This window comes from Patagioenas fasciata, chromosome 2 (genome assembly GCF_037038585.1).
Source record: "Patagioenas fasciata isolate bPatFas1 chromosome 2, bPatFas1.hap1, whole genome shotgun sequence".
Classification (NCBI taxonomy): domain Eukaryota; kingdom Metazoa; phylum Chordata; class Aves; order Columbiformes; family Columbidae; genus Patagioenas; species Patagioenas fasciata.
Window position 1 is genome coordinate 55798227 of NC_092521.1, and position 14349 is coordinate 55812575.

The following is a 14349-nucleotide window of genomic DNA, read 5'->3' on the forward strand; positions in this document are numbered from 1 at the left end:
GAGTGTCAATGAGGAAACCCACATTGATGTTTCCTATCTGTTCTACTCAGACCCAAATTCATGACGGCCTTTTCATTTCTTTAATATACAAAATGAGGCACCTTTCTGTATAATAAAATTATAAAAAATGGTATAAAAATAATAAAAAAAATCTAAATTAAACATTAGTATTGGCAAAAAATTTCAAGCTCGAGTGACTTCAGTATACAGCCAGAAAACAATTTTCTGACATGAACAGGCATGTGCAACAGAATACTGCAGTTACAGCACAGTGTTTCAAAAAGAATAGATGGGAAATATCAGCTTATTTACAGTTTGTACACCTGTGAACACCTACTGTCAGTGCCATGTTTCGGTGAGTGTGGACATGAGCCCTATGGCAGGCAACGACTGCTTGCAGGATCAGGGTCTGTGATGTTTCCCACAAGGTTTTGCATTATTGCACTAAATAATGTCAAGAATACTCATTGTTTAAATACCAAAACCCAAGTTGCCACCTAAAAACATTAAATAATGAGGGTGAAATAAGTAAAAGCCAGAGTCAATGTCTCTCTTTGAGCAGTTCTTCTTATTACAAAGAAGAGACTTATTACAAACAAGAGACCATATCCCATTCCTTCAAAATCACTGTAGCTTGAAATCAGTAAAATCTCACGTATTATTGTTTTGATCTGATTTGTCATGGTTGTTCCTAATGAAACTACAGGGCAAGAAGTTTGTTTTCACAAGACTTTTGAAAAGGGATAGGTCTCCTCTAAAGTGGCAGTGTGCCCTTTAGAAAAAATAAAAATAGAGGCACAGTTTACTTGTGACTTGATAGAAATAATCATGCAACATCCTGTTAAACACTGTTGGAAAATGTATATGCTGAAGTTATAAATAAATACACATAGATAAAAGAAGCAGTACGTAGATGTGTAAAAGTATGACTTGGAGTAACTCTTAAACTAAATGACCCGGTAAAATATAGACATTCATATTTAACTCTGAGCGGTGCTATGCACTTGAATATTTTTTAAATCTTCACAGGTTTTTAAATAGCTCATGACTGATTTCCTTTAACAAAGATCCAATGGAAGTACATCTTGAGATTGCAATCTACTCAGTTCTTTTGTTTTACTCAATCCATAACACAGGCAAAAACTCTATTATATGCCTGGACTGGGCTACCAAAAAAAAATCATAATGCAACAATAATATGCATGATATGCACAAGACTGAACCTATTTCTGCTCTCAGATAAATACAAAAAAAATGGCAACAACAAAACAACCAGCATTAACAGTACATTGAAGTGAGATCAGAGATATTCAGCTGAGCTCTGCACAGCCTAGTCCTGGGAATAGTCTTGCTGCCTTATTGTGGTACTCAGATTTCTACACCTGACAGTAGAATGACTGATGACCCATAAACCAATATGTATGATGTGTGTATATGAAAAAGAAATTATGACTAATCTAAGAATGCATTGGCAAAACTTTACCTTCACATTTTTAAATATATTGTGCTTTGCAGTAGGGGGGAGTTGAGACTTTCAAAACCACTTCACTCTTTTTGGCACATGTTTATCTGATTTGATGTTTTTCTAAGAATACCCAAAGTGTCATGAGCTAGCTATGCATAGAAGTTCAAAATATGGTTAAACTCACTCCTTGAAGATTTGTCAGTAGAAATCATTTGTTGAAAAAAACAAGCCTTCTATCAAGTCACAATCATAAAATCAGGCATAAAACAAACAGGTCATGGAAATGCCTTCATTCTGGTCAAGGATATAAGGGTTAAATCCACATATTTGTAAGATGATTGAGAAAACCTACTGGAAGCATGATCAACCCAAGGCCGCCACCACAGCTTTTTTTTGCCCTTGGCTTTCTCTTTGTCTGCTTCTCCTAAAATAAAATATGTCCAAATATTAATTTTACAAAACGAGAACATGTTTCTTACACTGATAAATCATTTTTAATCTCTCTCAAAAGAGCTAAAATTTCATGAGCACATCAGATGTTAGATCTACTCAATACATTCAATATTAAAATTATTCAGAAGCATGACCAGTGAGCAGAAATACTCCGGTTTATGTAGCAGTAAAAATAGCATTCTACTCTAAAACAGGTAGAAAATTCAGTTTTGTGTTTCAGAACATACAGCCACAGTTGGTTGTAATTTCAAGAAGAAAATGTTTTCCTTTCTCTCAAATCCTCTCACATTTCAAGCTCCAAAAATTTTAAATCCAGTAAGTGCTGATCCCAAGTCAGTGCTGGAAATGTGACACTAGATAGGTATCATTTTACCTGTTGTCATGTTTAAAACAACATTCAAAAGTATACAAATATTTCAGTGACTGAGAAAACCTCACAGCATCCAGAAAATGTTGCTGGAAAAATGTGAAAGCTACCTGTTTGTAACACTGGTTTGTAGATAATTACGTTCTTCAAAAGAAACTTGTGTTGCTATTCAGCTCTTTGCCAATAACCTCAAGTTAACCAAAAGTAAACTCAAAGAAAACCATTTTCTCTAAACCTTCTTGCAGTACAAAAGCTCAGATTTTTTCTGGCTGAATCAAGCTCTAAACTGATATACAGTTAGCAACCTGTTGCATGACAGTTCTGAAGAACAACTTATCACTTGCCCAAATATTAGGTCTATTAGGTCCTTAGTGCCCAATTGCAATTACAGTACAGCAATAGCTAATGGTACCTTCATCATCTTCTTCAGAAACCTTCCGAATCTCTGGTCCCTCTGAGGACTCCTGGGTCATGCTTAGCAGCCTCTCTTTACCCTTTTTGTATTTTTGCTGCCTGGCTTTGATGCGATCCATTCTAGCAAAACGAAGAATCTTATTAGATTCACATTGACACCCTTTTTGACTCACCTTGAAAAGCAAGTGTTCAACATATCCATAGACACACACACACTCTCTCTCTCTTCAGTATTTCTAAAGGAAATATTCATTTCACATTGTCATGAATATTACCCTTAAGCATAAGGAGTTAAATGGCTCTGGAGGGACTGGCTGGAAGGGTCAAGCCTAGAGGTTCACTCACTTGTCAGTGAGAGCTTGTTTGCCCACTACCACATGACTGTTCTACTTACTCCCCTCAACTATCTTATTACTATCTAAAAATTAAAGAATTTCTGTAAGGAGCTACAACACAGCAAGTGAAGATCTGAGAAAAAAATGATTTCTGCCTAATGCAGTGGTTTTCCTGAAACTTGTCACCCTGAACCAGTGATGTGGCTGTTCCTGCACTATTTGTGCTACATCTTCACCTTTTAACCTCTCATTTGTCCCACATATCTGGAAACATAGAACACTTAAACTGGTTCAGTTTTGGCAAGATGTAGGCAAACCTTAAATTCTCCTTCTTGCAGTCCTGTGCAGTTAGCACAATCTGGTCTTTTGAGACTTGCAAGTTCTCATCATTTGAAAAATTGTAGTAAAAAAAAAGAAATCAAAAAGAATGTTATTTCAATATAATAATAAATGCAACAAATTATTCACTAATATAGTGATCAAAATGCACTTAAATACTTTTATTAGCCTGTTCACTTGTTAGGGAGAAACCACCCACTACAGACGGAAAAGCTTTCATCTCAGCTAGTTGCTATTATTCAGTAGGTGATTAGATTTCTTACTCCATCATTCATCTGCTGCTGACATTATGCTGTGTCAGTCAGGACAACTAGGTTGTTCAAAACTTCTGGTTGTGCTAATGGTACTCTTCATCCTAACCAGCCTAAACTGTATGAAGTACTGACACACATGATTGAATTAAAGTAAACAAGCACCCTCTATTGTTGAAGTCAGACATCCTGCAAATACAAGCTAGGAATTTTTATAGAAACATAGATTAGCTTTGGTGTTACTGCAAGCAGTATCACGTCCTTGATCTTAAACTCTGCAGAATTTACAGAAAAGAATTAAGTCCAGGACAGGTAGTCCTGTCAACTGGGATAAGACTGATTTAAGCACAGCATTCAGCCCAGTACATCATCTGGTGGGAAACCCCAGGTGTGCAGCAGAGTCCCTGCAGCTTTCTGATGCTTCTTCGTTTCGCAGGTGCGGGAGAAGATGTCAGGAGTGGGCTTTGACATCTGCTTAGGGAGCAGTTATGGCTTTTCATGCATGGTGGTGGGTGAGCTTTGAAAGCTTTTTGCAGTTCCAAAAGAAGCATGCTGGTTGCATGCAAGAGACAGTAGAGTGGCTTTTTGGCTGTATAAATGGAAAGGATCCCCTGTCCAGTTAAGTTAAATGCAAATATTTTCAGTGCAAGTAAACATATCTATTTTACACTCAAACACAAATGAAACAGAAGCAACAGGCATCCAGCAAATGCTACTAGGAATACAGATAAACAGAACAAAATCCTAATCGTGGTAAAATCAGTGAGAATGTTGCCAACCATTGCAGTAGGGTCAGGATGCCACTCAGCTTCCTCAGACCATAGTGATTTCAGGTTATATAGGTGACTCTTAACTACAGCTTCTCTAAGGAGGTCTCTTGCTGTTCCATTTTTTTTTTTTTTTAGACAAACTCACAAACTCCCCATGTCTCAGTCTCCTATTTTCTAACCATCTAGGCTTCAGCCTTCAAATGACATAGGATTAATGTGGCACTTCTGATTAGTAAAGTGCCTCCCCTTGTCATGAGTTTCAAAGGGGATTTGCATTTGACTCTCCTACTCTTGAGTGATGGGGAGAGACAGATTGAGAGAATAACAGGGTAATGGTGGAAGGAAAGAAAAAGGAAAAGAGACAGGTTTATTCCTCATATTTCATCCACATTGCATGCATTCATACTACATAAAATAGGATAACCCAAAAACAAAATATGAGTTGCACATCTATCAGAGAACAAAATATAGCACAGATACACATAGTCTCTTAGAAGACTATATAGTCATGTTTCTGTGATAGACAGTTAAAAGCTCATCTTCTTCCCTTGCCATCACTGGATTTCTAAGGTTTAGAAAAACCTTCAGAATAAGCAGGGGAGTTCACATCTTCTCTCTTTATTTATAGGAAATATCGGTTTCCATTACAATTTCAGGCTCACTGAGGAACAGGTTGTCAGTACACTACACTCTGATTCTTTACATTAACATCATAACCTTTGGTCCTAGAAATGTAATTGTATATTTAAAAGAAAGTTTAGACTCTGAATTATGTTGCGTTTTTGGAAAAGGTTACTCTAAAACTACCTAATATCAGAATATGTAAGATCTCTGAATGCCCAGAGACCAATTTCTGTAATTGCAAAATCATGCTTCAGAAACCTAATTAGCATTTCTGTAAAAGGTCCCAGATAAACCATCAGTGAAATACATACACACATATGTCTAAGTCTATATATGTATTATATATATCTATAAAATCATTAAATACATACTGTCTTTTCAGTTGATCCATTGATTTTTTTTCCTCTTCAATTCTTGCCTTTACAGCCTTGACAATCGTAGCCTGGAAAAGCTCAGCACCCCTACAGCAGAAACAGGGGCAGAAGAAAGGAAAAAACAAGAGGAAATATTAAATGTTTCTAAGTTTCCCTTTTGCCAGCTAATCAGAGAGAACTCCACGTTCCTTCTGTACACTACCACATTTGCATCAAACAAAACGAATCCAAGGCCTGAAAGAGATAACCGGTGTCTCCAGACTACTAATCTCTTCACAGTCACTAATTTCAAGATCTGGGCCTAAATCTTGTGATCCTTACTCAGACTTCAAGTTCCTCTCGCGGCTGCTCAGGGACTTGAGTTTCCAGCCCTCAAGAACACAGAACACAGGTGAGTTCAAGGCTGAGGTAAGACTTCCTGGATGCCTCCTGGATTTGGTCTTCATAGTCATTTCAGCATTATAATTACCCTGTTCCCTGCCTCAGCCCTCCTGGAAGTTGTGAGTAAAGTCCAGTTTTATCCAGGGTCATGATGAGCATAGCTTCATCTTCACTTTTACATGCTGCACAGTACAGTGATTGCAATCTGATGACACAAGTCCTAGAGCAAGTTTCAGGTGTGCCAAAAGAATAAGGCTTCTAACTTCATTTCATTAGAAATGTAATTGACTGATCGATTTGGACATTCAGATCATGTCTCAGCCATTGCTCATTCACTCATTAGCTCTTGAGCTCTCAAAGAGTCTCAAAGTCTCTCACAAAGAAGTAACATGGATTTAAAGCCTTTATTTTGTCAGGAATTCAGTAAGAACAGGTATAGTTTCAGGAGTCTACTTTTAATTAATTTTTTAACCATGTTTTATGTGATGATAATGTATATACATAGGATAATCACAACTAAATTTTTTTCACAGGAATAAATTCCAGACTGGTAATCATTATTGTCCCAAAGTATGGTAAAGTACAACAAAGAATGACATGCTTGATCAGTCATAAGTTCTTATGGACTATTGAAATCTGCCACTGGATCCTCATTGTTCTTGTTTGAACCACAATTTAATATTACTTGAGTAAGGAATTTGTATTTCACAACATTAACTTCAACTAGAAGACAGGCTCAGACTATGCTGTTTGAATCCAAATCTGATTTTACCATCGTCCACTTGAGTTCAAAGCTTGTGGGGAAGTACAAGTAAGAAGGTGATGCTTCCTTGCCACAACTAGTCAGTGTTCAATGATATGACACTCAGTGTCTTTCCCCAGCCAGATGTCACAACCTTTCTGTATTTTTCTTCACGTGACATTTTTGGAGTCATGATTTCTATGGCCTGTTGTCTCAGGTTCTGATAACAGTGTGTTTTCTTTCCAAAGCTTAGAAACTCTGGCATTCACTCTCACACACATCGATGTTGAGAGAATGCTCTAAGACACATCAGCTTTCACAGATAAGGGCTATGAGAGCAGCAGATGGTGTCTGGTAGGAAAGATGGTTTAATTTCAACCAGATTCTCAATTAATTTGTTTTCTTATGTGTGCTTTGTCAGACTTGGATTTGCAATGATGAACTTAACATGGACTGCTTAAACTGATGTTAAATATCAAGACCCTTTTGGTACTGCCTATCATAAACAAATAAGTACTGTACCCATGAGAAACTTGAGCTGTTTCATTGGATTTTTCAAAACTTATTCTTACCTTGATGCTAGGATCTGAGAAGCTTTTATATCTGCAACCACATGCAGGAAGTAGTAACTCATGAAGACTCTTCTTTGCAGCAGCAGGAAAGCAAAACATATACTGTCCCAGATGATTCCTGCTTCTCCACTGGGCAGTTTACAATCTGCATCATTGGTTGCTGGCAAAAGGAATCATCAGCATAAGAAAAGTTATATTAAGTATTCTTTTATAATGTTTAATCAATAAAATAATCTTAGCCTTTAAAATTATTTGAATTCCTGTCCTTTAACTAGCTTTTTCTTAAAGAAAACTGACATGCATTTCCATCTGAAGTACATAATATTTTCTTTTACAGCAAACTAGAAAGATTCCAACAATGTGATATCCTATGAAAACTGAGAATTCACCGAAAGTGAACCACTTGTAAGCAAATTCACCCTATCCTAATAAGTATTTGAAAACAAAGATAAGGAAAAAGTATTTTTAGTTACCCTGAAATATTTGATTTCAGTATTTTCTAAAATGGTATGTTTCAATTTTATTATTAATTTCAAAGTGACTTTTTGTCTCATTTTTCTATTAATAACTCTATCAACATCAGAAAGAAGTGTTTTATTTTTGTCAAAATAATTTTTTGATTGCAACAACCTAATATTTTTATTTTTCCTCTCCATAACTCAGGTCAATGTTTCTTTCCACTGCATAAGAGAAAAAAATATTTGAAACCACAAAACTGCTTCCTTTGGGGTAAAAGAAGACAGGCAGGGAGGAAATCCCATTCCTTCTCTCTCCAATTTTTGGCTTGGGCTATTTCATTCTTTCTTTCTTCCTTTATTCTCTAAAAGACAGTCCTCTTGGGGATATTAAAAAATTAAAACTGGATTTTGTGGAGCTAGACTATAAACTAAATAGCCTATGCTGCCCTACAGAAGAGAGCAGAAGGACTCAAGGGACAGATACTGGCAAGTCAATCTATTAGGTCTGGAAGGTCAAACTCCAAGAGCTTCAAAGCCTGCCATAGCCACCCCCTGGGGAGTCACAAACCTGTGTCTGAATTTCTGTTCCTGCTCAAAAGGTTTTGGATAATACAAAAACTACTGGGCAAAATTTATCTTGTGAATTTGCATCTTTTTGTTTCCTTTCTTTTCCTCTACTCCCCAGTTATCTATTAAGATCAGATTTGAAGACAGGAATTCAGAACTTTGCTGCAGACTCACTAGGATTAAACAGTTCTTTAAATTCAGAAAAAAAACACCACTGAAAAAAAAATAAGCTGTTTTCAAACCATCACTCCAGGGTGTCAGGACAACATGAAGCCAAATTAATAGCTCACTGAGAGGTGAAGCGTCTTACTCTCCATGCTTCATGCCTCCCTTCTCTCACCTCCCATCTACACCTACTATGCACTTCCTCTCTGTTATCACCACGAACATGAGAATAATTGTAAAAAAATAATTGCTTGAACTCCTTAAGCCTGCAAAAAATTACCTCTTTTATGCTGGCTTAGCCTCTTGCCCTTTGAGCAATTGAATGCAATACCTGGCACACAGGGAGGAGTGGGAGTCTGCCGCTGGGAAAAGGTGCCCTCTCCTTGCAGTGATGGTGACCTGACATTTTAGTGCAAGTTGTACAGTGAAACCATGCCCGCAAGTATCACGCGTAAATTGTGTTAAGCACCAGCATCACCAAATTGTTAATTTACAGCAAATGCTGGTTGTGGGTATGTGTGTAGGGGTGTTGATAGTTCTCTCAGTATATGTATATCCTTTCACTCTATGAAATATTTCCAATATTATTTCTTACTAGACAATACAGGACCAAGCTGTATCGACTGAACTTTCAGGTATGATATTTTCACAATGTCATAACTTAATATGGTAAAAGATTTTGAAGGTGATTATTTACAGAAGATAATTAAAAAAATGAGTTATACTTACGAATACGGTAGCCTTTAACTGTACAAGCCAGGCTAAATGCTTGAATCAACCAGCAACTATTCTTAATTAATGATTCAATGTAGCCACATGCTCCTATCTGGAAATTAAAAGAACAGTTTCATATAACAAACCATATAAGAAATACAGATAAGAAAATTATTGCACCTCTTTACATTACATGAGAATATTATGACTGCCATTGGCTGTATTACATCACCTTAGTAAAACAGAGATTACAAGAGTGTCTTTACCAGTGACACATACCACATTTAAATAGCAAGAATTTGTTCTTTTGATTATCAGTGATATAGAAGAGATGTGGGTTTTGTTTGTATTTTTTTCAGAGGAGGTGATATGCCTGGCAAGTGATCCAATGAGACAGTTAAGCAACTTCTATAAGTCACTGACTTAATCTTGCAAACATACGTGGACAATCTTAACACACACGCAGGTCCACTGAATTCCCAAGCAGAAAACAAAGCACATATGTAAGCACTTAGAATATTTGCAAATTCAAACCACCCATAAGTCAGTTTTATTTCAGTACAGTGACTATATAAATGTAAAAAGAAATATGTCTGCTCATTTTAGTCTAGCACTAAAAATGTTCAAAGCTAAAAAGCAATTGCCAGGAATAAATCTAAATTTATCTTTCAAAAACATTTAAATTACTGACTTTTCTGAATCACCTATCAGTGTCACTGCAAGAATCTGTTCTAAAGAGTTAATTAAGGTAAGAAAAGCTTTAATGTTTTGCAGAAGAATTTGGTATTTTATTATCAAATATATCTGTTTTCACCTGAATTTCACACTAGTTCTAAAGGAAATGGGAAGGTAGTTTGTAAATTTTTAGTCAACTTCACTAATAACATTACATCACACAACAACTGCACCTAGTACTAGGCTTGAAAAGTGTAGTTTTAAATAAAAGGTTTAATTCAACATGCACTATTTATTGACAATATGACTAACCTTGCACTTCTTACTCATTTCTCACTCCACTGAGATTTTCACCAGACTTCTAAGGAGAGACTTTACTAGGTAAATAAAACAGAACCTGGCCCTTTGAAAATAGCTTGTGAGCTTCCACAGAGCCCAACTGAATACAAGGGGGGACATTTTCCTATAATGTACATGCATTACTATTCCCTGGATATGCACTTGTAGTTTCTGAATTAAAATGGAGCCTGCTTTGTGCTTGCAGAAGGCTGTGGTCATGAAAAAGGATTTTTAAGGACCACTCAAAACACTGCGCACACTTCCAATGAAACCGCATAAGTGTTGAGGGCAGAGGAAAAGCAGAGGGTACTTACCGAGAGGATGTTCTTCATTGTGATCACAAAGACGTTATACGCAATCAGCCAGTCCCAATAACGCAGAATGCTCCTGATGGGCTTCAGCAACAGATCTCCACCAAAGAGAAGGAAATAAAAGCAGGCTACCAAGTAGCCCATGCAGAATATGCTGATCCTTGTGGTTCCCGTTATGAAGATTATGGTAAGCACAAACCAGAAGAGGTAACTAAATATTATCACCTTATACATGTCTAAGTAGGACCTGGAAATAAAAGGAGAAGTTACTGTTCTCTGAGGGCAATGTTACCTTTTATACACCTGTAGTACTGGCCAACCACTATGCCTAAGTTGTGCTGAGCGTTCTCATCACAATTCAGCATTTGTGCATCTGCTTAAGACTACACTAAGGTCAGTGGGTCTGCCTGGCTCATGTACTCAATTCTAGCTCACTCATGTGCATGAGCACCTTGCTACACTCTGTCAAGGCACTTTGCATCACGTGGGATTAAGTCTTGTATCATAAAGGGTGGAAAAACATGTTTTCACCAATGTTCATGATACAGTGATATTACCTAGCAATGATACGTATGCAATATAAAAGCTATTGGAAGTCATCTTTAAAGAAGTCTGAGAAATACTGTAGCAAATCTACCTTCAAAAGCTAGCTACAGTACTCCACTGCAAACAATTCTGTATTTATTGCTGACTACTTGGGAATTAAGTCTGGTTAAAAGCCTAGTTTTCAAAGACAGCCGCTAAAAATATCTTTCTCCAGTGGAGATCAACTGTAAAAGTTTTGAGGGGTAAAAGGTCTCAACAGAATGTAAATGTGATAGAATTTACTGAAACGTTTGCCAGGAAGCTATGAGACAGAGCAATCTGAAATCAGCCTGGTCCACAGTGGGAAAGAGTAAGAAACAATTTGGCATTTTCAGATTCCTTAAAATCTTGACTTAATATTGACTTGGTGAGCTTTCAAATAAGAATATCTGCCAAAGGCAATACCAAATACTACATATAGCTAAACACTGCAAAACCAACTAATTCTTGGGTTTCCCCTCATTTAGTGTTTTGATTCCAGATGTTACTGTGTTTTCAGGGTCTGTTCACCCAGGCTGTGAAACTGGATTTGTCAGGAAACCAGGCAGAGAGACAGCACTATAGGAGTGTACATACACCTAAGCCAAACCATGTAAGGAGTAAATGAAATAAATGCACCGTATGAAGCCACATAAAAAGGCCCTTGCTGCTTGATGTTCTCAGGCTCAGAACTTTCTAGGAGTGTGTATTTATAGCCCTACATTTATAGACCTGTATTATACTTTTCACTTGCTGAAGCCAACCAAAGAGGCATTTAACGAAAAGTAATGAGACAGCCCCTTTATGTTTATTTCCCACAAACATTTAAGAAATTTGTGGACTACTGCCTACAAAATCTAAAAATGCCATGACTTTAGAGACGCTACTGGGTTCGGGGTGATAAAACATTAAGAAAGAATCTATACGCCCTGGAAAAACAAAGAAGTGGAAGACACCAGTTGAATGGGTCTTCACTAACTTAATATGTACTGAAAATGATGCTCTCACTGTTTCTCAGAAAAAACCCACAAACATAAAATTTGGTGTTCCTTTAATAATAATTATTGATGTATGGGACAGCTAGGAAGAGATCATCTTCCTGATACTGTTCTAACACTTGGAATATTTCAAAAATCTTGTCCTCTGCTACCAACAAAAAGCATCAGTATCTTTTGAGAAAAGCCCCAAATCGAACTGAATTGATCAAACAAACAAGAATATCTCAATATTATTCAATAAAAATGGACTCTGACTCTGAAAGACAACTGGATCTGTCTGGATCCAAACTTTCTGACATATATACTTGGTATTTGGTTAAGTCACAGTCCAACAGCACAAATCGCTCAGATCGAAAGTTTCAGAAATTAGAGGGAATATAAAAAGGAAGAGAACAATTTAGCCTTTTCCCCCTGTAATGTTAACCATTTGCTACATTTTAGCAGTCATCTAAAGTAGTAAATACAACTGTTCTTCTCATTTTCAAAATATACATTCAATATAATAGCATTGGACATCTCTAAAACAAACGAACAACAAAAGAGGATGTAAAGAAAAGCTTCTCCAAAGGCAGGAGGCAATACAACTGTGTCAGGTGACAAACAACGTAGTTCTTATAGATAGAAATTTCTCTGATTTTTAAAAATATGCAAGCCTAATCACAAAAATGGCTCCCAAGAATTCACTTTGAAGTGAATGTCTTACAAAATGGTGTTTGAACAAGTCAACCAAGACACATCTAACCCATGAATATCACCAACTATCCCAGGTACCTCGGTGCTGGCCCAAGAACATTGCCACACTGAACACAATAGACAGAAATACATCTGAGTAGTCTCAGGTAGATAAAAATATTCCTTAAATCACACTTTATTCAGTTGCAATATGCCAAAACTCCTCGTCTATTGCAGTGTGGAGTCATACATCCCCCTAATTTTCATTAATTATTTGTAATGATATATGTGTCAAGTGCTGTAAGAGCAGGAACGACGAACTATCTTGGGGGGAGTTCTCAACATATTGCATCACAAATCACTTGACACACTCTCAGATGCAAATCTTTACATTCTGCCTCAGACCCCAGAAAGACAGAAAGTTAGAAGTTTCAGTTCCTTACTCTGAAGATTATTATACAACAGTGGGAGGCTGAAGCTAAAAGCCACTCCAAGAGCTAAAAAGACCCTACACAAACCCGGAAGATCAACAAGGGTGTATACGCTCTGTTTGAAAACTTCTTCATAGACAGCAGAAAATGCTTAGGCTTGGATAGTATATATCATAATTTTATGCTTTTGCTGCAGACCACAGAGATCATTAGTTTAATGCCATGTAAACCTTCCAAACCTCGTCCTTCTAAGGGGTTTTTAAATCCACATCCAGTCACAGAGATGGGAGGTCACCCTCAGGAAGTGGTACTTGACAATACACCCAGGAAATCTGAGTAGCTGCCTCCAAAGGGGACAGCCCTACTCCCCTTCATCCCCTCATCTCTGCATTCCAGCCCCTTCTTCAGCTTTGGTTCTTTGAATTGGTTTCAAGAAGCAAATTTGAAAAAGCCTATTTATTTTGGGAGTAGGAGAGAAGGAAGTAAGACTTTTCCGCCTATTCAGCCTATGAATCAACTCATTGCTGATGTGTTGAATGCAAAGGTAGGAGTGCATAACTGGAGGCCAGGAATACAGCCATGGATCTGAGGAAGATCAGCCACTACACCACTGTACCAAGAGAATCAAATTATGGCTTTTGGTAGCATGGTAACCTCTGAATGAGAAATTATACAGAAGAAACCTGAAAGGTGACTGAAAAATGAAAAATGCTGATTTGCCAACTGTGTCATTATCAGAACCCACTGATACTCTGGATAACATCTGTGAAAAAATTACCATATCACCTTGCTCAAAAACAAGGAAGACAAAGTCTGAAGTTCATTCTACCTACCCATCAAAGCTTTCGTAACCTCAGATGCCTTTCCATATCAAATTATGTGCTTTTCTTTACCAAAGTTTTATTGGTCTTACCATGATTGCTTCAATATTTTATTTCCACAGGATTAATTTTTAACTGCAATACAATCCAGCCTGTTGCAAAAAGATTGCTGTAGGTGCAGTTGTGTTCCCAGCACACTTAATGATGTGTTCGGCTATGGTCAGTCTAGTGTCCTGACCTCTGCCTGCAGGCACCAAGAGGTGCTGATGCTGCAGCTGACAACCCCTTTGAGGAAAGGTGTTCTTCCTCAGCCAGCACTTTGAAGTTTACGGAAAGAACACACTTCTGCTTACACACTGATGAGAAAACGTTTTGCTGTTGCACTGACTGATACAGCTCAATACTTCTTCACGCTGGATCCCCAATCAGCCACCTGTGTTGCTTTGAGTGTGACCCGACACCTCCAGATAACCCCAGGGCTCTTCCTTCAGCCCTCTTCCAATGTCTTCGCTCTCCTCCAGGCATATTATCCCTATATAAACGCATT

The 14349-nt window shown here is 37.4% G+C and overlaps 1 protein-coding gene across 13 annotated transcripts in view; it reads right to left on the minus strand.

Annotated features, from left to right (window-relative positions):
* The window catches only part of PIEZO2 (piezo type mechanosensitive ion channel component 2), a 309728-nt gene that overhangs the window by 47357 nt on the left and 248022 nt on the right, over window positions 1–14349 (minus strand). For all 13 annotated transcript variants that reach the window (XM_071804264.1, XM_071804257.1, XM_071804259.1 and 10 more), the window contains 6 exons: window positions 10320–10563; window positions 9007–9103; window positions 7088–7247; window positions 5390–5479; window positions 2698–2819; window positions 1818–1889 (listed from right to left, as the gene is read on the minus strand). In XM_071804264.1, the coding sequence (XP_071660365.1) occupies window positions 1818–1889; window positions 2698–2819; window positions 5390–5479; window positions 7088–7247; window positions 9007–9103; window positions 10320–10563 (785 nt within the window). The remainder of the gene's footprint in view (window positions 1–1817; window positions 1890–2697; window positions 2820–5389; window positions 5480–7087; window positions 7248–9006; window positions 9104–10319; window positions 10564–14349) is intronic.